The 24,502-nt window shown below is 42.7% G+C and overlaps 1 protein-coding gene across 1 annotated transcript in view; it reads left to right on the top strand.

Moving 5' to 3' along the window:
* The first annotated feature begins 5,557 nt into the window (after positions 1-5,557).
* IL17RB (interleukin 17 receptor B) overlaps positions 5,558-24,502 on the top strand; it is a 24,000-nt gene continuing 5,055 nt past the window's right edge. The window contains exons 1-10 of the mRNA XM_029911155.1: positions 5,558-5,644; positions 7,260-7,284; positions 11,615-11,755; positions 14,239-14,366; positions 15,366-15,492; positions 17,303-17,350; positions 18,508-18,659; positions 20,512-20,577; positions 21,964-22,042; positions 23,112-23,216. Of these exons, the coding sequence (XP_029767015.1) occupies positions 5,573-5,644; positions 7,260-7,284; positions 11,615-11,755; positions 14,239-14,366; positions 15,366-15,492; positions 17,303-17,350; positions 18,508-18,659; positions 20,512-20,577; positions 21,964-22,042; positions 23,112-23,216 (943 nt within the window). The 5' untranslated portion in view covers positions 5,558-5,572. The remainder of the gene's footprint in view (positions 5,645-7,259; positions 7,285-11,614; positions 11,756-14,238; positions 14,367-15,365; positions 15,493-17,302; positions 17,351-18,507; positions 18,660-20,511; positions 20,578-21,963; positions 22,043-23,111; positions 23,217-24,502) is intronic.

Below are 24,502 nucleotides of genomic sequence, written 5' to 3'. Positions count from 1 at the left end.
CTGGTTGAAACTATAATAAAGAACAAAATTGTCAGATACATAGATGAACATGATTTGTTGGGGAAGAGTCAACATGGTTTTTGTAAAGGGAAATCATGCCTCACCAATCTACTAGAATTCTTTGAAGGGGTCAAAAAGCATGTGGACAAGGGGGATCCAGTGGATATAGTGTATTTAGATTTTCAGAAAGCCTTTGACAGGGTCCCTCACCAAAGGCTCTTAAGCAAAGTAAGCTGTCATGGGATAAGAAGGAAGGTCCTCTCATGGATTGGTAACTGGTTAAAAGATAGGAAACAAAGGGTAGGAATAAATGGTCAGTTTTCAGAATGGAGAGTGGTAAATTGTGGTGTCCCTCATGGGTCTACTCATCATATTCATAAATGATCTGGAAAAAGGGGTAAACAGTGATGTGGCAAAATTTGCAGATGATACAAAACTACTCAAGATAGTTAAGTCCCAAGCAGACTGCAAAGAGTTACAAAAGGCTCTCACAAAACTGGATGACTGGGCAACAAAATAGCAGATGAAATTCAGTGTTGATAAATGCACATTGGAAAACATAATCCCAACTATACATATAAAATGATGGGGTCTAAATTAGCTGTTCCCACTCAAGAAAGAGATCTTGGAGTCATTGTGGATAGTCCTCTGAAAACATCTACTCAACGTGCAGCAGCAGTCAAAAAAGCGAACAGAATGTTGGGAATCATTAAGAAAGGGATAGATGATAAGACAGAAAATATATTGCCTCTATATAAATTCATGGTATGCCCACATCTTGAATATTGCATGTATATGTGGTTGCCCAATCTCAAAAAAGATATATTGGAATTGGAAAAGGTTAAGAAAAGGGCAACAAAAATGATTAGGGGTATGGAACGGCTTCCATATGACAAAAATGATTAGGGGTATGGAACGGCTTCCTCTGAAGAAGTGAGGTTCTTACCCACGAAAGCTTATGCTCCCAATACTTCTGTTAGTCTCAAAGGTGCCACAGGACCCTCTGTTGCTTTTTCCATATGACAAGTGATTAATAAGACTGGGACTTTTCAGCTTGGAAGAAAGATGACTAAGGAGCATATGATAAAGGGTTATAAAATCATGACTGGTGTGGAGAAAGTAAATAGAGAAGTTTCAGGTTTCAGTGGTAGTGTTAGTGTTAGTCTGTATCAGCAAAAAAAATCAAGGAGTCCTTATGGCACCTTAGAGACTAACAAATTTATTTGGGCATAAGCTTTCGTCGGCTAGAACCCACTTCATCAGATGTATAAAGTGAAAAATACAGGAGCAGGTATAAATACATGAAAGGATGGGGGTTGCTTTACCAAGTGTGAGGTCAGTCTTACGAGATAAATCAATTAACAGCAGGATACCAAGGGAGGAAAAATAACTTTTGGAATAGTAAGAGAGTGGCCCATTATAGGCAGTTGACAAGAAGGTGTGAGTAACAATAGGGAGAAATTAGTATTGGGGAAATTAAGTTTAGGTTTTGTAATGACCCAACCACTCCCAGTCTTTATTCAGGCCTAATCTGATGGTATCCAGTTTGCAAATTAATTCCAGTTCTGCAGCTTCATGTTGGAGTCTGTTTTTGAAGTTTTGTTGTTGAAGAATTGCCACTTTGAGGTCTGTTATTGATTTATTTTGTAAGACTGACCTCACACTTGGTAAAGCAACCCCCATCCTTTCATGTATTTATACCTGCTCCTGTATTTTTCACTTCATACATCTGATGAAGTGGGTCCTAGCCCATGAAAGCTTATGCCCAAATAAATAGGGAAGTGTTATTTACTCATTCTCATAACACATGAACTAGGGGTCACCAAATAAAATTAATAGGCAGCAGGTTTAAAACAAACAAAAGGAAGTATTTTTTTCACACAACGTACAGTCAACCTGTGGAACTCCTTTCCAGATGTTGTGAAGGCCAAGACTATAACAGAGTTAAAAAAAGAACTAGATACGTTCATGGAGGATAGGTCCATCATGGAGGATAGGTCCCTAGCCTCTGTTTGCCAGAAGCTGGGAATGGGCGACAGGGGATGGATCATTTGATGATTACCTGTTTTGTTCATTCCCTTTGGGGCACCTGGCACTGGGCACTATTGGAAGACTGGTTACTGGGCTAGATGGACCTTTGGTCTTACCTGATATGGCCTATTCTTATGTTCTTATGGCAAGGCCTGAGTAGAAGATGACCCTGAGGAGTTTTCCTGGAGGCTGATTACAAATGCAAGGGCTGCAGCATTGATTTGTTTATGACTGTCTGTCCATGTGTGTGTGAAAGGAACCAGAAGGTGAGCAGACAGTGAGAGAACTAGTGTGAATGGTCCTGGCACAAAGCCGAGAGAGAGCTTCTTTTGGGCGGAGTACTGGTTGGAAATGCAGGACTGGAAATTCAGAGCTAGGAAACTGCATCCTGTTGGATGTTCCTGCTATGATTTTCCTCAATGGCCAACACCTGCAGCATGATCCAAACCCAATTTACCTCGGTGTGACATTGGATAGGTCATTAACCACTTGAGGAAGACGGCTGCCAAAGTCAGCACTCAGAACTATCTGCTCAGAAAATTGCCCGGTTCAACCTGGGGTGCGAGCACCCAGATGCTTAGATCATCAGTCCTTGCCCTCTGCTATTCAACAGCAGAGTACTGTGCTCCTGTCTGGTGTCGCTTGTCTCACACAAGGCTGGTCAATGTAGAGCTTAACAAAGCTATGCGTATTGTTACCAGGACTTTATGGGCAACTCCATTGCAACCGATACTTAGCAACAGAGCACCGCCCCACATTCGCTGTGAAAAGGCCTGTGTCGTGCTGCTGGCTAAGATCCGTGAGAATAGTGACCCACCATTGTACACAAACCTCTTCGACTACCAACCAGCTCGCTCGTCTTCTAGATGCCCTTTATGGTAATTTATGCCACCATAGATGATGGTGGAATCTGCTTGGTGCAACGAGTGGTCAGTGACGACAGTAATTAATCACTCTCTCATCACTGACCCAACCTTCTGTCTACCAGGTTTTGATCTGCCAAGCCACCTGTGTTCATCTCTGAATCAGTTTTGAACAGGACAGGGCAACTGTGTGGCCAGTATCTTTAAATGGGGGTTTTCTAATGACTCTCAATGCAGCTGTGGTCAACGTCAGACTCTGTCGCATATCATTGTCGAGGGCCCACTTATTTATTTCAACAGTGGACTACTGGCTCTCCACCTGGCTGATGATGATGCCATTAAATGGCTGGGCAATTTATGCGTATGCCAATGACTGTGTTCAGAGAAACGGGACTTTGTGTAAATTCTTTGTAAAACAGGATTGCGCCAAAGAAATTGGTGTAATCAATTTATCCTGCTAACAGAAACAGCCCAGCATGGCCCTGAATATTGCTAACTGCTCAAGCCCAAGGGGCAACAATGTTATTGACTTGAGACCATTATGGCCTATTCAAAAGATGACTACTCAGAGCTATTAAAAAGCATGTTTTGTACTGATTTTTTTTCTTTCATGTATTTAAACATATTGTTAAGCAGTTTACCCTCAAATGTATAACCTACCTTAACATTCCTATAAGTTAGGAACATAGGACATAGGAATTGCCTTACCAAATCAGATCAGTAATCAACTAGGCCAGTACCCTGTTTCCCCAAAAATAAGACATCCCCCGAAAATAAGACCTACTTCCAGTTTTGCCTCTCGCTGTAATATAAGACATCCCCCGAAAATAAGACCTCCCCGATAATAAGGCCACCCCGGAATATAAGGCCCCGAAGCTCCAGGAAAAATAAGACCTCCCCTGAAAATAAGACCTAGCGCATCTTTGGGAGCAAAAATTAATATAAGACACTGTCTTATTTTCGGGGAAACACGGTAGCCTGCTCTGACAGTGGTTGCTGTTTGATTCAAAAGAAGGCGAAGGAAGGTGTATTGGACAATTGTGGAATAATCTGTTCAGTTTCTTCAGAAGCTCTGTCAGCTAGTGGAGGCACTGAAACAATACATTTTCTATCCATTACACTATTTTATTCTATCCGGTGTAAATGTGGATATTTTCCATATAAATATTTAATCCTTTTTTGAATCCTACTAAGTTACTGGCCACAATGGTATCTTGTGTTAAAAGTAAAACTTTTATCAGTGTTACATTTGTTGGCTTTCAAATTGTTGAAAAATGTTCTAAAGATTTTAAATATTTGTTTTTAAATTACTGCTGCTAGGTAATTTAGAAAGAACAGACCAAAGAGCCAAGTGGCTAATGTTTTCATTGTACCTATACATAGGACATTGAGGCCACTAAGAGCAATATAGCTACTACTAAAGTGTGTGTACAGTGATACTCTGTCCTACTGTGATTACCAAAATCTAGAGACCTGAGATGATAAAGTTGACACAGTATATTTGTCTATAAATCAGAATTATATGTTTGTATACCACATGCCTAGACCTGTATGTTTCTGAAATTATGCTGAACAGTTTGTCCTTGTCTATACTTGCAATTAAACCAAGTTTTGCACTTTTTTTTCTTTTGGGATTATTTTTTTCTCAGCATGTTCTTTTACCTTAAGAATGTCAAATCTGATCTTCCCTGATTTGCTGGAGGACCTTCTAAATGTCTTAGAAACTTTACTGTGGGCTCTAAAACCGAACTGAAGAGGTGGGCAGATAGGAAGTTAAACCTTTAACAAAGGCATCCTTACTCCAAAATGTTTGTTGGTTATTATAGTTAAATATGGGTTAACAAAAACTAGAGCTTTCAAGCAGCCAGACTTAAAAAATCTTTCCTCACTCAATTGGTCAGTTTCAGTCTCTTGGTTCCTGTGATGTCACTATTGTGCTACTTCTCTGGATGTTAGTGTCCATCACGCAGACAGGACCTGACTTTCTAACATAAAGAACAAGGAGAAAAAGAACTTTGTTCTGGGAGGGAAAAAAACATATTCTTTATGCCTCACAAAAAAGCAACACTGAGTACCAGCCCATTCTTTCCCTGTAACACCAGGGATGGATTCAGTCTGAGGACTTGATCACTGTTTGTTGCTGACCACTCCCCACCACTGCTGTCCATGGTGAGCGGCTCTAAAATCCAGAAAATGAGGCATGCAAAGAGTTAAAGCTGAAAATACAGCGAGATATTGTTTTATTAATTACATGCCCTCAACTACTGTATAAGGCTTCACCAGAATGGGAGGGATCTTGCAGCTTAGCTAGGCACAGCAGAAAGATTCCAGGAGGGGGATGTCAGGTTTTACTCTGAGCCTTGTTTTTGCTATTGTGTGTTGTAAAAGTGACTTCTCTAAGTTACAGTGTGTGTATTTCTTCTGCTGTTTATGTATTGGCTTTGAGCCAAAGCTCTTTAGGGGTTGATTTTTATTGCGGTGTTTTCAGACTTGCTGACAGGCCAAATCTGGGGGAGTGGGAGGGGAAAGGCTTTGAGTAATACGTTGGCTGTGAGGGAGGCGGAGGTGTCTCTACACCCTTGACACTGAGCTTAGGCTTTCAATGATTTGTAGTGAATAGGGTCCCAGGAAGAGCAGAGGGCAATCTCAGCCAAGGTGCATTGGTCCTGCAAGTGGAGATGACTCTGGCAGTCAGTGTCCTGCTGACCTTGGTGCTGAGTAGCTGTGGTTCCTGGGGACAAGGCTGGCAGGTAAGATACAAGGAGGGAGGATAACCCACCCCTTTCGCTTCTACCCATTCCCCATCAAATGGAGTTGAAGAGCTTTTCACTCCAATCTGTGCAAAAGATGGTTGATTCTTTGTGCACTAGAAAGGGATGGATGTCACAGAGTGGGCGGTGACAGCTGTGTAACTGTCCTCCCTGTCTGAGTGGGACACTGCCTTGAGTCTGCAGTCTGCTCCCAGCTCCTATTAGTCAGTATATTTGTTTCCCTGAATTAATGGGGAGGGGGAGTTGTCACTTGCTTTCCCAAGAATGCCTGTTGATAGTCACAGGGAAGGTAGAGGAAGAATTTTCAAAGAGAGGGTATTATATGTGTATGACGGGCATGAGAGCAGGCTGTGCTCCTGCTCAGTAACTTCTGACTGTCAAGTCGTTCCCAAAAGAAACCAGTATCCTATCTCCAAAAATGGCTAGCATCAGACGTTTCAGTCAGGTGAAAGAAACCTAGCAGCAGGCAGATGTTGGATAATAGACTCACTATGAAGGTCTCATCCTAACCCTCGGCCTCATAGAGATTGGTTTAAACCCCAAAGCATGAGGATTTATATCCCTTCCAATACTTTTTTTTTCAATAGCTGCTCCTATTGCACCAAAATCCCTAGACATCCAGGCACAACAGTACCTCAAAAACCTGGCTTCACATAATTTTAAGCCTCACAATCCCCTAAATTCTACTAGATTAATAGGTGGCAGGTTCTTTGGTTCTGGCTGTCTGTATGTGGTTTGGTTGTGTTTTCATTCAGACTCTGATACTCTGCATTGGTCTATTGCACAGTGGTTAGATGCCATTCAACCCCATGTTAAAAGGTGTAAATTTGAAGTGAAAACATTTTGCTAACAGGCAACATTTCACATTGTTAGGATCTTCTCTTCTGGGTCAGTGCTGTTAAACTGGAAGATAGTCTGTCATGTCCAGGTGTCATTAGTCACAGAATGTCATTGTGGCACTACAACTTTGCTATTAAAAGGACATGTAAAATGCAGAATGAAAAAGAAAAAAAGTAAGATGGCTATGTCGCTTTTTACATCAGTCCATCCCCATTCTGCAAACTAGCAAACGCAGACCAGCGTATTTATAGAGTTCGAATCTTGTAGAAATGATTGAAACAATGACTTAAAGGTGCACTGCTGTCACTTTCTGAGGGAAATACATACATTAAATAGTATGTCTTGAATTTTTAAAAATTAATCTTTAAATATCTTATACGGATTTTTCTTCTCCTCTGTTGATGTTTGAGTCTTTGCAGCAAGGAGAAGTTGACCTGCCTTCAAGGGAAACTGTTAAACTGATTATACATCTGACAGGATATTTTTATTTAAAGTAAAGCACCTGTGTTTTAAAAAGAGCAATAATTTTATTCTCTAATTTATTTCAGTTTTAGAAATTTTAGACAGTGCTTGTAACTACTGTATAGTATGTACATAATTTTCAGGCAGAAGCATGATTTTGTTTCAAGTTAATGCTATCTCTTTAAAGCTGGGATTTTAATATGTTAAAAGTATAGGGAATTTCTATCTTTAGAGTAGATCTGTCTGCATTCAGTTTGTTTTATTTTAATACTGTTTTCTTTCTTTCTTCCAGTCTATTAAGTGTGGCTTTGAAAATGGTATGTATAAATAAAATGGATATCTTTACACTGTTAAAAAGAGGTACCTAATTAAAAATAGCTAATCTGTGATTATTCAAACACTCAGTAACTGACTATAGGCGGTGAGTTATATGGGCCGGTGGTGCCCATGCTCCATCAATATTCATGAAGGTGGGCCTGGCTTAGGGTGACCAGATGTCCCAGTTTTATAGGGGCAGTCCCGATATTCAGGGCTTTGTTGTATATAGGTGCCTATTACACACACACACACGCCCTGATTTTTCACACTTGCTATCTGGTCACCCTAGCCTGGCTCCATCAATGTTTGGGGCCCAGACCCCGTGCTTTGGGGGACCCCGCGCCATGGGCTGGCAATGGGGGGCGCTCTCACCTCGGGGACGCCCCCCCTCCGTGTCCCTATGTGCTGTGGAGAGTCTCGGCGGAGGCAGGGTAGCTCTGCAGGCTGCCTCTGTCCCCGCTCTACAGCACCAGCGCTGACCCGGCTTCCAGCCCATTGGCCAGGAACCAGGGCCAATGGGAGCTGCGGGGGGCGGTGCCGGAACTGCCTGGCCACGCCTCCACAGCAGGGAGCCACAGGCAGACAGAGCAGCAGGAGTCTCTCACTGTCAGACAGGGGGGTGGGGGGAGATAAGGGGAAGGAGCAGCATTGGGTACCCTGGGGCTGGCATTAAATACAGAGTACAGAGGTGGCTTCCTGGGGGGGTGGGCTGCAGCAACCATGGCCGGCTTTAGGCTGATTCAGCCGCAGCTCGGCTCCGGCCCCGCCCGGCCCGGCCCCCGCGGCTCGGCTCGGGTCCAGCCCGGCCCCACCCCCTCGGCTCGGGCCCGGCCCAGCCCAGCCCAGCCCAGCCCGGCCCGGCTGAGCAGCTCACTCCGGCCTCGGTTCCGGCCGAGCGTGCCGGCCCGGCCCCGGCTGAGCACCCCTGGCCCCAGCGGCTTCGGCTCGGCCCCCGCAGCTCGGCTTGGGTCCGTCTTGGGTCCAGCCCGGCCCAGCCCCCTCGGCTCCGGCCTGGCCCCCCCTGGCTCGGCTCCGGCCCCCACGGCTCGGCTCCGGGCCGGACCCAAGCCCCGCGACCCCGGCCGAAGCTCCAGCCGGAGCGCGGCCCGATTCCTGGGGGCGGGGCTTGGCGCAAGGCCCGCCCCCAGGAATCGGGTCCCGCTCTTGCTAAAGTCGGCCCTGGTAGCAACCTCCCCCATCCTCCCCCACAGAGCAGACCAGGGCTGCAGCTGGCTCCGTCCATCACTCGCCCCACCCCACAGAGACCCACACAACCCTCTGCCTCCCCGAAAGACCCCCACCGGCTCCTATGCCCCGTCACCCCTCTCCAGAGATTTCTCTTCCCTTTGTGCCTCCAGAGACAGCTCCCCTCCCCGCTTCCTCCCCTGCTCACTACAATCTCCCCCTTTGCCTCCCCCCTCCCTCCCAAGCCCATTGGCTGGGAGGCTCCCAACCTGTTGCCCCCCCCGGAGCACTGCTTTACGGCGTTATATCCGAATTCGTGTTATATCGGGTCGCGTTATATTGGGGTAGAGGTGTAGTGATAGTGATCAGTGTTTCCACCCACAGGGGAGATGCACAATCTCCCATGGCTAATGGGAGCTGCACCTGAAGCAGCACGCCTGCTTGCAGATGCAGATCTGCCTGGCCATGCCTCCATAGCACGGGGAGGGGGAGCCCTAGGTGAGCAAGCCCCGTTCATCATCATCACAGGCACAGCAATTCTCTGGGTATTTAATTTCACCGAGGCAAGTAATTCAATCTATTCTGCCTTTCCAGGCAGTTTGTGGCTTTTCCTGTAAGAAAACTTACAATTTCTTTGCAAAGAAGTCCACTTATAGTTTTTTCCACTTGAGAAGTATATTTTCTGGTTGTTCATAAGCTCATTTATTTTGTTAACTCAGTTTTGTAGGCAATTTTAAAAGTCATTTGAATTGTACCTTGTTTTTCCATTGGCCAAAAAACACATGGAAGATGTGCAGATTTTTATTTCTGTGGGCCAAACCACTAGGATGATCAGATAGCAAGTGTGAAAAATCGGGACAAGGAGTGGGGGGTAATAAGAGCCCATATAACAAAAAGCTGCAAATATCGGGACTGTCCCTATAAAATCAGGACATCTGGTCACCCTACAAACCACCCCATGTAGAAATGTAAATGTCAGAGCTAGAAAAGCTCTGGAAGGGTAAGGGTCCCTTCAGGAAATTGTCCTCAAGTCATTCATTCTTCTGGGCATTCTATTCTATTGTTCTCTCCTATACACCTCTACCCCTATATAACGCTGTCCTTAGGAGCCAAAAAATCTTACCGCGTTATAGGTGAAACCGTGTTATATCGAACTTGCTTTGAACCGCCGGAGTGTGCAGCCCCGCCCCCCCCCAGAGCACTGCTTTACCGCATTATATCCGAATTCGTGTTATATCGGGTCGTGTTATATCAGGGTAGAGGTGTAGTGATAGTGATCAGTGTTTCCACCCACAGGGGAGATGCACAAGACTGGGTCAATCCTCCAGCAACTCTGCCTTTACCCTTGTTCTCTGTCCCTCCCTTTGACCTCCCTAGGATTCCTCCTACGATTACTCCCTCTGAGTCTTCTTTCTTTGGAACTTCTCATGAAGTAAAGTCTATCATTACAGGTTCTTATCTCTGTAATGTATTTAATTTTGATGTATTTATTAAGTGTTAATTAATGCACTATGGGAGTCCCCCTTCAGCCCGCTGTATAAATTGATCCCCTTCTTTCCATATGTTTTGCCCATAGGGTTTTCTGTAGCCCTAGGGCAGCCAGCAATGGGGTGAGAGAAGAGGACCATGGGTTCCCTATTTATGTGATTTGAAAGAAGTGTTATCATTACTCAAGGTACCAAATGTGTTTAAAGGATATAAGTGCCTTGTAAAATCCCAAAGCAAGCTCATTTTCATTTCTTATGTAATAATCTCATATTCAGTATACACACATTTTTCATTAATTATATGAGTTTAATTTATTATTATTTATTATTAGCTACGTTACAGGTTTTTTTCAGTGTGGAAAATTCGGTGCTATTTTACAGGTTGAATGACTGAATGACATAATTACACACACACACCCGTGTCCGTCACTAAGTCCAGTAATTTTGTCAAGTGTCTGTCGTGCAACACAGTGGTGCCTACCCCTGCCCCGCGCTTAGGGTGACCAGATGTCCCGATTTTATAGGGACAGTCCCGATATTTGGGGCTTTTTCTTATATAGGCTCCTATTACCCCCCACCCCCTGTCCTGATTTTTCACACTTGCTGTCTGGTCACCCTACCTGCGCTTCAGGGGGACACGGGGTCCAGGGCGGCCTGGGAGGCTAGCGGGGGGCCTGATGTTCCCCTGAAGCACGGGGCTCCCCAAAGTGCGGGGCCCGGGGCAGTTGCCCCAGTCCGTCCTATGGACGGGATGGCTCTGCTTGGGCACCACCAAAAATTATACAAACCTGGTACCCCTGGTGCGCTGCCTGATAAGGTGAGCCTTGCTCCTGCCACTTTGGTATTAACGTTGGCTTCTCTTTTTTTAAAGCTTTCTCTCTCTGATAAGAGACACTGTTTCCAGTAGGATGGATTTTCTCCATCTCTTTCCTCTCAGTCTATCAAGTACTTGACTCCCTTCCAAACTGTCTCCCACTTGACTGTTGGCCAGGTACACTGACATGGTATGATTGGTTTCAGTCACTACCACAGTAGAGAAGGTAGTTCTATATCTTTATTCATTCATTGCAGAACTTCTGATCTCTTACAGGAGACACTGAGTACAGCTACATTGTCCCAGCTCAGCATACTGTCTCAGGAGCAGTACTAGTTTAGAGTCTGGGGATATCTCATTTGTGTTGATGGCATTGGGAGGACATCACCCCCTCCATTTTTTAGATATTGCTCAATTTCTTGGTAAAAAAAAAAAACTGTTTTACACTAAATACGGTTAAATGTGCTTATTAATACAGGAAAGACACTGCAAATGTCATCAATGTGCATGATTTCCAAACTTATGCTCAGACTGACTTTATAAGATACATCTGATTTGAAGTTTCACAGCACATGAAAAGAATGTATCATTTAGTTACATGAGAATGAACAATCAGAGTTTTTGAAACAAACTGTTAGTGCCAGAAACGGAATCTGCTGGGTGCATGGGAGAGGAGTGGTTTTCCTAATGGTAAATTCTTGTTTCTCAGACACAAAAAGTGATTATTTGCATAAATAGGTGAAAAATACCAGTAGAATTGACAGAGTGATTGATAGATATGGAATGTGTTTAAATACTAGGTAGCTGCTCTACTTTTAACGCATGTCTACTCATCCTTGCAAGGTCCTGCTCATGAGTTGAGAAAGTGGCACAGTCTAACACCGGCAGATCTTCATAATCTCAGTGCCCAGTTAATTGAAACAGAAGTGGATACACACTTCAGGTCATATCTTATAAATATCAGCTGGAGCCTCAGCATGGATGGTAGGTGTGACATCCAAGTACATAAGACTATACAATATCAAATTTCCTTTTGAATTTAGTGCTTGTGAAGCATGTTGCATTAACAGCCCTGAACATCGATGTCCTCCAAGCACACAACAGGAACAGTGGCAGTGAAAGCTTCTTTATGCTGCCCTGCCATCTTGCCTCAGTCTTGAACTGGAGGAACCACTTTTAAGAGCAAGTGTGTCTGCATGGCCCATTTGACACTTGGCTTCTCCATAGAAACTACCAACCATGGTGTCAGTTATTGAGGACTGTGATGGTGAGTTTTCTCATGTGGGACATTTGTCAAATGGGAAGTGGATTGGGACCATCAACTCGTGGTAATTACAGTTAATCTCTTGCAGGCATGCTTTCTAACCAACAAACCACAACCTTAAAAGTCATTGTTTGTTCCTTTTTCAATTCCTCTCTACCTCCCATTCTCCCCATCCCCCACATATGATTTTTTTCTTTGTTAACAGTAGTAACTGAATCATGTGGTCAGGGGGTGCAGAGGATTGTGCAGTTTGCTCTAACAGAGTGGTTCTTAAACTGTGGGTTGGGACCCAGGGCTGGCTCTGACTTTTTTACCGCCCCAAGCAAAAAAAAAAAATAAAAAAAATCGGGGCAGCCAGAACGGAAAAAAAAAAAAAAAAAAAAAAAAAAACCGGGGGCGGGGAAGGGAAAAAAAAAAAGGGGAAAAAAAAAAAAAAAAAACCTGCGGGGCTGCCGGAGCCAGGGTGCAGGGTGACTCCCTGTGCTGCAGACGTGCCCTGGCTAGCGGGGGGAGGGGGCGGGAGAGGGGGAGAGAAAGAAGGGGGGCGGCCAGGGCTTCAGTGGGGCGCTCGCCACGCGGCCCCTACCACTGCGCTGCCTGCCGGGAGGGCTCCGTGCCGCTCCAGTTGGCAGGGAGGGAAGGACGCAGGCTGCCCTGCCAGGCTTGCTACAGACCTGGCACTGGCTGGGGCAGACGGAGTGCGCAGCCCGCTCCCATCAGGGCGCTCCCCTCCTCCATGCTGCCGCCCCCAACAGGGTGGCCGGATCGGCGAACCAAAACAAAAAAGCAGCCGTGCCGCCCTAGAATTGGGCGAAATGCCGCCTGGTAGAATCTGCAGCCACAAGCACGAGCTTGCTCGGCTGGTGCCTGGAGCCAGCCCTGTCGGGACCCCAAAGTGGGTCGCAAATGGGGTCACCAGAGCCGGCGTTAGATTTGCTGGGGCCCCAGGGCTGAAGCCAAAGCACAAGGGCTTCAGCCAGGGGTGGCAGGGCTCATGCTCCGCTCCCACTCTACTCTGCCCCCCGCCTGGGGTCATGTAGTAATTTTTGTTGTCAGAAGAGGGCCGTGGTGCAACGAAGTTTGAAAACCGCTGCTCTAACATTTAATCATTGTTGCTGTGATCTTTGTCTTGGCAATTCCTAGCACATACACGTGCATGCAAAATCAAAGGATAGTCATGTTAGTACAAATGTAATGGAAATACAGTTTTAGAAATCAGACATTCCTTTGTACTCAAAAAATCTCAGTATTTTAAGCATTTTTAGTACAAATCCCTAGAACACTACATATGCTGTGATAAGTGTCAATGTAGGAGTTGATGTGCCACTATCAAAGATTGCTTTTTTTATACTCAACTGGCTCCAGACTTCATTTTAAGCCCCCCCCACCTCTCTTTTTTGTAACCTTGTAGAGGGAAAATCTCATGAACAATCTTCAGGGCAGGGGGTGAAGTATGCATCACTGGGGTGAATGTAGCTGGTATATTCCAGCAGCAAACGTTTAACTGAGTTTGTAACTTGTTAGTGACATAGTTGGCTCTAATCATATACACACAACATAGTTAATAAACAGTTAGTAAGCACAGCAATTAATCATATGCCATCCTAGCCATAATGACTTGTGCTGATTTCTAGTTGTTTTTCTTTAACCAGTTCATAACATTGTTTCTTTGCTGTATATGGAGAACCCACCTAATAATACATGTGTATGGCCACTTTTCCTTCCTCACAGCTTTTTGGTAGAAGGACATCCCAGAGCATATTACCTCATGTATTGCCACTGATGCTCTAACCTTGCTACGGCACTCTGGGATAGCTGCCCAGATTTTCCCCAGAGTGCACTGCTATACATAAAGTTAGTGTTGTAGTTATAGCTGTACTGTATACATATGATTGAGCTGTGAAAAGAGACGCGCTATGGACTTAACTTAGTCAAGTTTGTTTTAACTTGGTCAGATGAGTCTGGCATGAACTAGATACAGTATTACAAAAACATGGTGATAGCTAGGACCATGGTTTATACTGTAAATAGAGCCAGAGGGTTAAGAGTATCACGACAACCTTTATGCCAGGATCTATTGTATCACTATAGTTTTCTCTGTTTAATACTGTGCAAGGTTTATTTTATTTCTTTATGTATGAGCAGCAAAGGTCTATGCAAATATTTATATCTATGAATACCAATTTTTTTTCTTTACTTCCAGCCAGCATCAAAGAACTGACAGCCACAAAGATCTGTGTGATGAGTATAGGAACCAGAGAACATTTTGAGTGTATTCGGTGCAATTACACAGAGAAGTTTCAAAGTCAAACCATGTTTGGGAATAGAAGAGTAAGAACATTTTTTAAAAATGATTATTTTGTCGTTTGTTGTTATTAGGGAGGAGAGAGTAGGGAGGTGTCATTTAAAAGTCAAGGCCAGATCATTCCTCTGTGTCACAGTTAATGCCTAGAGGGCTGGGAAAGAATGAGCTGTAAATGGGACTCCTTCAGAAAATTTAGTAAAATGGGTTTAGCTGTACAAACCTGCATTTTTTCAGACACTGGCAGAGGGTAAAGCTGTGTGGAGGACCTAGCTGCGCCTTTTCCCGTGGCAGCATGTCTCCCCAATAAGTTCTGCTCACACGCTGTCTCTATGTGTTGGAGCTCCCAGTACAGAGAGGCAGCCAATGTGACATAATACAGACTGGTTCAGTATTATCTTTCATTTCACGATCGGGGGCAGGGGATGGTATCCTGGATGGCAGCCCTCCTCCCAGACTGCCCTCTCCAATCTTGTGGAACCCCAACCCCATGATACACCCGTGGTGAATTTCTAAAGGATTGAGGAACTGGGACAGCTTGATGTGGAGTCATTGCTCCTTCTTTCTGCACTTCTACCTCCCCAACTATGCCTGATCTAGCTCCCGTGGATTCAGGAAAGTGATGGGGATGATTAGCCTTGTGGTATCTTTCAAATGTTAGTTGTTGTTTTTTAATTATTACTAAGATGAGGAGAAAACTTGCCTTTTCAAAGCTGGATTTGGATGTGTTATTCTGAATTCTTCTACCAGGCATAAACTGATATTGGAAAAGTTACTGAATGGTTTTTGGTATCAGGATCTTAAGAACCAAACAAGTTTCACAGCAGTGTGTATCTCAGACATTCCATTACCTTAACATTCTGTTGTTCACTGTTTCAATGTATCTCTCTCTCAGTATTTAATGATTTGAGAGGAAAAGTCTCTTCTCGGTTATATCAGCACAGCTCACAGAGTTCACTGAAGTTGCCATGCATAACTGAAAGAAGAATTTGGCCCTCAAAACTGCTGTTTTAATTGTTTTGTTTTAGTGGCAGTTCCACTACATTGGATTCCCTGTAGAACCAGAAATGTTTTATTCTATCAGTGCTTACAACCTTCCCCCAGCAAATATATATGAGGATTCTCCATCAAAATCCATCATGTTAACTTCACCAGGTAATTTGCCAGTCTCTATTTAACCTGGTTCATATGAAAATCTCATTTATGATACTGAATTCTTTCTAGACTTTGTTGTACAGGATGTTTTGAAAAGCTAGGAATCAACAAAAACAAATGCATTTTCATGTTTAAACAGACTGCATAATAAACATGTAGATGCAGAGATAATTAATTCAGCTTTGATAACACATCCTTAGTTACTTTTTCCTTCCAAGCTCTCCTTTCTCTTCCCTACTTTCTTTCTCTCTAACTTGTAGTAATAGGTAAAGTCAGATTTTTAAAGCAGAAAACTTTTTAGATTTTTTTGTTTTTTATGATGTCACACCTGTGGCTACCTTTATTCTCACTTTTAGTTCTTAATAAACTAATCAAGAATATAAGCTTTCTCTGAAACTATAAGGCAGCTTGGTAATAGGCTAAGTGTTGCAAAAAGGGGGGCCAGATGGCTCGGGTGATTCTGAGTGACCAATCCTCGTTTGGTGACTCTGTGAAATGAGTATTTGAGGTCTGTCCAGTTCCTAGTGAACAAGGTTTCCATACCACAACAAGCACCATCACCAGTGATACTACAATAACTGGCACCCATCTTGGCACTCAGAAGGAGGCTATATGGGTATCCACACTACTTTCACATCTAGATTTGGACCTCCCCCCACCAGGGTTAAGGTGCTGCTGCTGCCTGTGCTGTACTTGTTCTGTAGACAGATAGAAGATTGTCCCCTCCCAGGGCTGTCAATTTGGCATCTTTAAAAAGCACTTCGTTTTTAAATCACTGTAAGCAGGCATGGCCTTGTCTTATCTTTTCTTGTTTAGATTTTGACAGCTGGGAGGTAGACAATTAAAAAGCAGAGGAAGCAGTTAAGGGCCTTTTTTTAATTTGTGGTAAGATCATAGAATCATAGAATATTAGAGTTGGAAGAGGCCTCAGGAGGTCATCTAGTCTAATCCCCTGCTCAAAGCGGGACCAACACCAACTAAATCATCCCAGCCAGGGCTTTGTCAAGCCGGGCCTTAAAAACCTCCAAGGATGGAGATTCCACCACCTCCCTACGTAACCCATTCCAGTGCTTCATCAGCCTCCTAGTCAAATAGTGTTTCCCAATATCCAATCTAGAGCTCCCCCACTGCAACTTGAGACCACTGCTTCTTGTTCTGTCATCTGCCACCACTGAGAACAGCCTCACTCCATCCTCTTTGGAACCCCGCTTCAGGTAGTTGAAGGCTACTATCAAATCCCCCCTCACTCTTCTCTTCTGCAGACTAAACAAGCCCAGTTCCCTCAGCCTCTCCTCATAAGTCATGTGCCCCAGCTCACTAATCATTTTTGTTGCCCTCCGCTGGACTCTTTCCAATTTGTCCACATCCCACATCTGTAGTGGGGGGGGACCAACCTTCTGTAGTGGAGGTAGATGCATGTATTACGTGTGAAGAGGCTTCTAATGCTATCAGAAAGACCTCAAGTTTTTTTGGGGGGGTCACCAGAACCTTTTATCTGAAGAGAATCATGTGTCTGCAGTGTCGTTAGCTGCATACATGAGCAGAGCTGCCAACATTTTTGTGCCTGAGACAGGGGAGAAGGATGGTGACACTTCCAAAATGGGAGAACTAAATGAGGAGACGAGAATGCTGTTCATGGAGCTCATTTCATAGGAGCTGCCCAGGAAAGCAAATAACTCTAATTGTGATATCTACAGTTTGTTGGTGAGAAATAACTTCATATGTGCACGTGATAGGCTCCAAAGAAAATATGTAGCTGCAAAGAGATAGTATATTTGCTAAAATATATAAAATCCATTTAAATCCACAGGTTGTAAAGATAATGTAATGAAATACAGCAAAAGTTGCACAGAAGTGGGTAAGTACAATAGATGTATCCCTGGATTTATTTTCACAAATGTAGCAATATGCACAACCTTGATATTTATTTTCTACCTTATAAAGTCTTTAAAATACTGAAAAGGGGGGATAGACACCTTGGGGCCAATTTCAGAGCCAGGATATACATGCAGCCAATGAGAAGAAAGAAAACTGCTCATAACTCTTCACAAGATTCTATTTATCCACAAGGGACTATCTGCCCTTTGAGACTAATTAAATAAAGAAATCCCATGAAAATGTGCAAATATTTAAATCAAACTATCTTGTCCCCTGTAGTTTTGGCAAATAGCCCTCCTTGTATCCTTTTGGACATTCTTTGTAATAAAGAATGTGATAGCATTATGCTGATATCTGGTGTCTTGTGTGTGATATCAGATCTGACCATGTGCTAACCCCAATCCAAGCTATGGAGTGAAGGCTGCAGTTGTTAAATAGGAAGCAGAGACCTAAATCTGAATCTTGCTTCTGGTACCAAATTTGAATTCCCATGAAATCAGAAGTTTCAGAATCCTGCACATTCCTAAAGTAGCAGTAGGCACAGTCTAAATTAGAGGATATTTCCATACTTCCTAATCTAATCTATTGTGGGATTGAGAGATTAATTTGGCATGTGTTTATGAGCTGGTAGAGTTAGTCCAGTTACCATTGGAGAGGTGCCCAGATTGCAAAAGGCACCTGTGATGAGGCAAAGGAATTCCATGCAGGATCTGGCAGGGAGGAGGCTAAAAACCCTTTCTGAATTTGTTTGAGTCTTAAATATGCAGGACATGCTTGCCACATTCATTTTAAAATATCAATGCCTGAACTCAGCAGCAACATAGCTACTTTGACCAACCACTCTTCTGACTAGCCACTCTGAGACACACTCCCTCTCCCCCAAGTAGGGCACTTCAGCAGAGAGACCAACAAGTCAATGGGTGTGGAATTTAGCCTGTTTTTTCACTTCTGAGGATTGTCTCTGCTGGTCAGAATTAGGGCACTGTGGGGCAATTGTTTTGCCGCTGCCCATGCTGTCCAAACAGGCAGTCAGTCTCTTGGGCTGTCAGTCTGGCACCTTTTACATTCACAATGGAACTTCTTTCAGCACATAGGCAGTTATTAAGAATTTTAAACTGTATTCTTTACAACCCACAGGAAGTCTGTGGAATCCAAATATAACTGCATGTAAAATAGAGGCAGAAGTGGAAGTGAATTTTACCACAAGTAGCCTTGGGACCAAATATACCATACTTCTCTGTGAGTGTGAGAAATGTGATGTACCTATTGAACGGGATTTGACGACAAAGGTATTTTTCTTGTACATATAACAGCTAACATTAAAACATACACATGCTCTTTTAGATACCCCAAAATGGTAAATCCAATTGCTTTTATTTTTCCTCTCCTTTTTGACAATCTACATTACAACCCATTTTACCAAGTTAGCAGGGGACATGCTTTTTTCAGACAAATTAGAGGAACTGGCCAGCAGACCATGAGAAGTCTGTGTGCTGGGTTCTAGGAGAATGACAGCCTACTTTAGGAAGAGCTGTGCTCCAATAATTATGGTCCTTTTCCCCAAGAAGCAGCAAGTTTTTCTTTGTGCTTCAGGTGGTAAGAGAACTGGGTAAAATCCCAGAGCCTGAGTATTTGAGTTCTGCTAATTTGGAAGGTCTAGTCACTAATCTGCAGCACACACTGCCCACTGGCTCTGTGGATATGGGGAAAGCAGTAGATGTGATATATCTTGGCTTTAGCAAAGCTTTTCATATGGTCTCCCACAGTATTCTTGCCAGCATGTTAAAAAAGTATGGACTGGATGAATGGACTATAAGGTGGATAGAAAGCTGGCTAGATTGTCGTGCACAACGGGTATTGATCAACGGATTAATGTCCAGTTGGCAGCCGGTATCAAGCGGAGTGCCCCAGGGGCCGGTTTTGTTCAACATCTTTATTAATGATCTGGCTGATGGGATGGATTGCACCCTCAGACGGTTCGCAGATGACACTAAGCTGGGGGGACAGGTAGATATGCTGGAGGGTAGGGATAGGGTCCAGAATAACCTAGACAAATTGGAGGATTGGGCCAAAAGAAATCTGATGAGGTTCAACAAGGACAAATTCATAGTCCTGCACTTAGGATGGAAGAATCCCATGCACCGCTGCAGGCTGGGGACCGACTGGCTAAGCAGCAGTTCTGCAGAAAAGGACCTGGGGATTACATCTGGAGTATTACATCCAGTTTTGGGCTCCCCACTACAGAAAGGATGTGAGCAAATTGGAGAGAGTCCAGCGGAAGGCAAAGAAAATGATGAGGGGGCTGGGGCACATGACTTATGAGGAGAGGCTGAGGGAACTGGGCTTGTTTAGTCTGCAGAAGAGAAGAGTGAGGGGGGATTTGATAGCAGCCTTCAACTACCTGAAGGGGGTTTCAAAGAGGATGGAGCTAGGCTGTTCTTATTGATGGCAGATGACAGAACAAGAAGCAATGGTCTCAAATTGCAGTGTGGGAGGTCTAGGTTGGCTATTAGGAAAAACTATTTCACTAGGAGGGTGGTGAAGCACTGGAATGGGTTACCTAGGGAGGTCGTGGAATCTCCATCCTTAGAGGTTTTTAAGGCTCAGCTTGACAAAGTCCTGGCTGGGATGATTTAGTTGGTGTTGGTCCCGCTTTGAGCAGGGGGTTGGACTAGATGACCTCCTGAGGTCTCTTCCAACCCTAATCTTCTATGATTTAAACATTTTGCTCCCCATGGTGCTACCTCATGGTTTTCCCATTTATCTTTAAGATTTTAAAAATGCTTCCATTTGTAACATTTTCCAATTGGGAGTGTTCTACAGGGAAGGTGGAATAATAGACTGTAAAATGGTAATACAGTACTAGTTTAGAGAAGCGTTACCTAAACTCAAACTTATTCTTAATGAAGGTTACATACTGAAATATTCTGAAATTTTTTCTTATCTAGCCAAGAGGTCAGATTTAAAAATGATATAATCATCACTTAAAACAACAGATGTGTATTATATTTAATAGTGTCAATAAATCTGATCAATACTTTAAATATATTTTTACTTACTATGTATTATTTTTAAATTATTCCTTTGTGTAACACGTTTGCTTCAACCTTTTTTTTTCCTGGGGGTTTCTATCTGCATTAGATCAATGAAACTAGAACTTCTATTAGAATACCAGTGAGTGATCAAAGCAACAATATTTCTGTACAGGTAAAGTTCAATTTTGATTGAATTTGCAATGGAAAAAGTAGCTTCTTTAAAATGAATGAATTGTATGCAAATACTACATTGTTTCTGACTAATGTCCAGTAAACCTGTGTGCAATACTGTGTAGCTCTTGATTTCAAGTTCACCTTTGTACTGTATGAAATGAACATCATGGACATGGATTACTGGACATAAGTTTTGTTTCTACTAATAGTGATTAAATAAACTGCACAGTATAATTCACCTGTGCTACAACGCTTAAGACAAACGTGTTTAATATATTTACACTGAGGTCTTGGTATTACTGGGGTGTTTTTCAGATCCACACTCACAGAACTGTTTTCAGATTCTCAATTCTTGCCTTTTGGGGATATATATGTGTGAAGATCTAGATGTGGGAACAACTAAGACAAACAGATGAATCTATAATCCTGTGGTTTCTATTGCCATAAAATTGCTTCACTGCACAGAGAAGATAAACATATAAACTGGGAAATGTATTATCTGGAGTTTATATTTATTCTTAAAAACATCTACAAAGGACTGGATTCTAAATTGGTCCATTTAAGGTTGGGATTGTGTATTCTTGTTCTGTATACACAATGGTCAGGTTCATAATAAGCTGTAGGATAATAAGCTGTACCATAGAAATCAATAGGAGTTTTCCCATTAATTTCAGTGTGGGCCCAAAATTGTGGTTGCATATAAACTATTGGTACCCAAACTGAGGTTTATATATGATGGTATAGCAGCCAATTTTCAATTATATACCTTATTCTGACCTCAACTCCAATAAGTCTCAGATGCATTTCCCAGTTATAGAACCACCAGAGAATATAGAAAAGCCTTGACTCTTACTAAGTACAGCTTCATAAAGAGCATATGTTAATACTGTAGTTTGCCTTTTAGCCTGAGAAGACACATGTACTGGGCTCTTTATTCCTGTTATTGATGTGCATCATTTAAATGGACACAGGCAGTTTAAGCCCCAAATCTAGGTTTTATTGAACTTACTAAAATGAAAAGAAGTGGTTCAATGAAATTCATTTTAAAACTATTTAATTTTAACAAATTTATTGTTTAAATATTCCCAATTAGTGTTTGCAACCCAGGCATTGCAGTAACATGGTCATGCACAAGATAAACCAGCAGAATAAACAGTGAAAAGGAAATTACTCTTTCATTTTAGTCATATAAGTTATTAGTAAGGAAAGTACTTTTAAAGTTTATGTATTGTCACGTGAAAAAGTCTCTTTAAGAAACTCAGTAGTCAGAATAGGACACCAAAGGGCCAAGCAGGATAAAAGAAACAGGAAGGAATAAATCTGTCGCTAAGTATTTACTTGTCTGCATATTAGAATTTTTCTTCTACTTTTCTTTTTTCTTCAGATAATTCCGTATTTTGCCAAATGTGAATATGATTGTCGAAGGCACAAAGGAACCCTAACAACATGTGTTCAAAACCACAGTAATGGTTAGTTGAGCATTTATCATCAGAATTGTTTCAGTGTTCAAAATAGATGAAGTAGGAATTATGGCTTGTTCTGTCTCTTACTATGTCCACTGACCTACCATTGTGTGTCTCTTACGCTTTCAAGTCAAGAGCAGTTACTTTTTGGTAAAGAAAAATTTGAATTTCAGAGACTTCTTTAACGATCCTTCCCTAGGGACTGCAGCTTGATATGGTAGAAAGGCTTCTGTGTTCCAGTGCCCCTCAGAGCTGTGGTGGCAGCAGTTTTAACTCCTGGTAGGGCCACCTAAACTGGACAGGTCAAAGGGTAGCAGATCAGATGGACAGCACTCCACTGGTCCGCCAGGCTGGGGGGTTGAGAAATAGGCCAACAACCTATCCTTGTTTTTTGTTTTTTTTAAAGTTAAGTTATTGAAACACAAGTTCGCCATTCTGCCAAACAGCATGACAGACCAGGATGGGAGAGTCTTGTTTATACCATAAGCAACAACTGGCAGCACGGGAAGGATTAACGTTAAGGCTAAGTAGATGATGAGCACTCTAGGATCATATACTGTACCTCTGGCAGTCCCTTTCAAGTCCTTGGTCTACTTTGTCTTTCATTATCCTTCCTCTTACAGCACTCCTTCCAAAATGTTTGTTTTCATGCTAAATACATTGCGTATTTAAACTACATAAATTAAAACCAGTTAACAACTATCAGTGCTGACAAAACAGCAGAGGGAGGTCAGAATGGCCCATGAGATGTCAATCTGCTGGGAGGAGGAAGTATTTGCCAGTGTCTGGCAGGGACATGGAAGGAAACTTAAGGGAGTAGGCTGGGAAGAAGACAGCACCTGCTGCAGTGTAGAGAACAGGGTTTCTCAAGTTCCTCAGCAAGTGTTAACATTTCTGCATAATCTTTTTGGGAAGTCCTATTTTAGTGCAATTTCTCTTTCGTGTATACAGGCTGGAATTGCTCAGTTCAATTGTTAAGTAACCAGACGCCTTCCCCCCCCCTCCCCCCCTTTAAAGTCAATTATTCAAAAGGCTTCTCATTGAAGACTTATGGTTCTCTCTCTTTTAGGGACCACCACAATTGATTCAGCTGGAAGATATATGTGTTTCATCCTTGTTGCTTTATTTGTAACCGTGTGTGTGATTGCTGCTGTAGTATTTTTCAGGAACCATGGTAAGACCTTTACTCACTCTTTTGAAAAAGCCTTACTTTAAGGTTCTTTGATCTTTACCTCAGCTTCCTTTTAGTGAGGCAGTTCATATTAAAGGTATTGCAGTGCACTTATATATCATATCTTTTAAATATCACAACAAGCAAGCATTACTATTCCCTTATTTAGGAAACTCTTAGCCCGCCCTTCACTTATATGTACATCTCAGGGTAAATGTTCAATCCTATAACTATTTATATTTAAAAAAACAAAACAGTAATTTAAAAATTACCTAAAACACAAATTGTTCCCAATTCTAGGGATCACTAGATTCATTACTTGTTTTGTATGTATGTCTCTAGAGGAGATAAAAGAATGGCAAGGTGGGAAGAGAAGACTTATGTTTTAGGGGCAAACCAGAAGTAGAAAAGTCTCAGATGACATTTATAAGAAGCACTGCCTCAAGCAAAGCCCATATAGAACTAAGATAGACGTAGAGGAGCCACCATATTGGCTCACACCAGTGATTTCTCTAGTTCAGTATCTCATCTATGACAATGCCTAGTACCAGATGCTTGACAGGAAAGTGCAAGAGACTTCACTTATGGAATAACCTGCACATAAGGGAAGTTTCTTCCTAAACACCCAAGATTAGTGGCTGGCTTGGTTTATACCCTGAAACACAAGGGTTTATACCTCTGATTTTCTGTAGATGTTCTCATCATCAATATAAAAGTATCATCTTTTTTTAAATCCTAGTAGGCTCTCTCTTGCCTCAGTGGTAATGTACGTCAGTGAATTAAACAGGTTAATAATTCAGTGGGTTAAAAAAGTATTTCCTTTTGCCAGTTCTACATGTCATCTTTCAGTTTCATTGAATGTCATATATCACAACAGAAGCCTGAGGTTTTTGTGGAGCTGTCCCAAGGATGCCCAAGTCTTTTTCCTTCCATCTCTTGGTGGTAGTTAATCCAATACCCCACAATGCCTATTAATTTTTTTTCATTTCAATGGACATGGCCTTTTTGCAGCTATTGTGCTGCCCCTTTTCCTAGATTTTTTAGATCACTTTGATACTCATGACAGCTTTTGCCAGTCTTGACTAACCTAAATAAATGTCATCTGCAAGTTTTGCCCCCTCCCTCACTGATCATTTTCCACTTGAATAATAAATATAGTAAACACCAGCCCTAGTAGGGAACACTGATATTCCCCAACTTTTTGCCATGTTTAAAACTGATACTTTATTCCTGCTCTCTTTGATTTTTAACCAGTTTCTTTACTTCTTATCTACGTCCACTGACTTTCC

This window comes from Terrapene carolina, unplaced genomic scaffold (genome assembly GCF_002925995.2).
Source record: "Terrapene carolina triunguis isolate 2854851 unplaced genomic scaffold, T_m_triunguis-2.0 Scaffold89, whole genome shotgun sequence".
NCBI lineage: Eukaryota > Metazoa > Chordata > Testudines > Emydidae > Terrapene > Terrapene triunguis.
The sequence above is the reverse complement of the archived record's forward strand: the minus strand, read 5'-3'. Positions and strand labels throughout refer to the sequence as shown.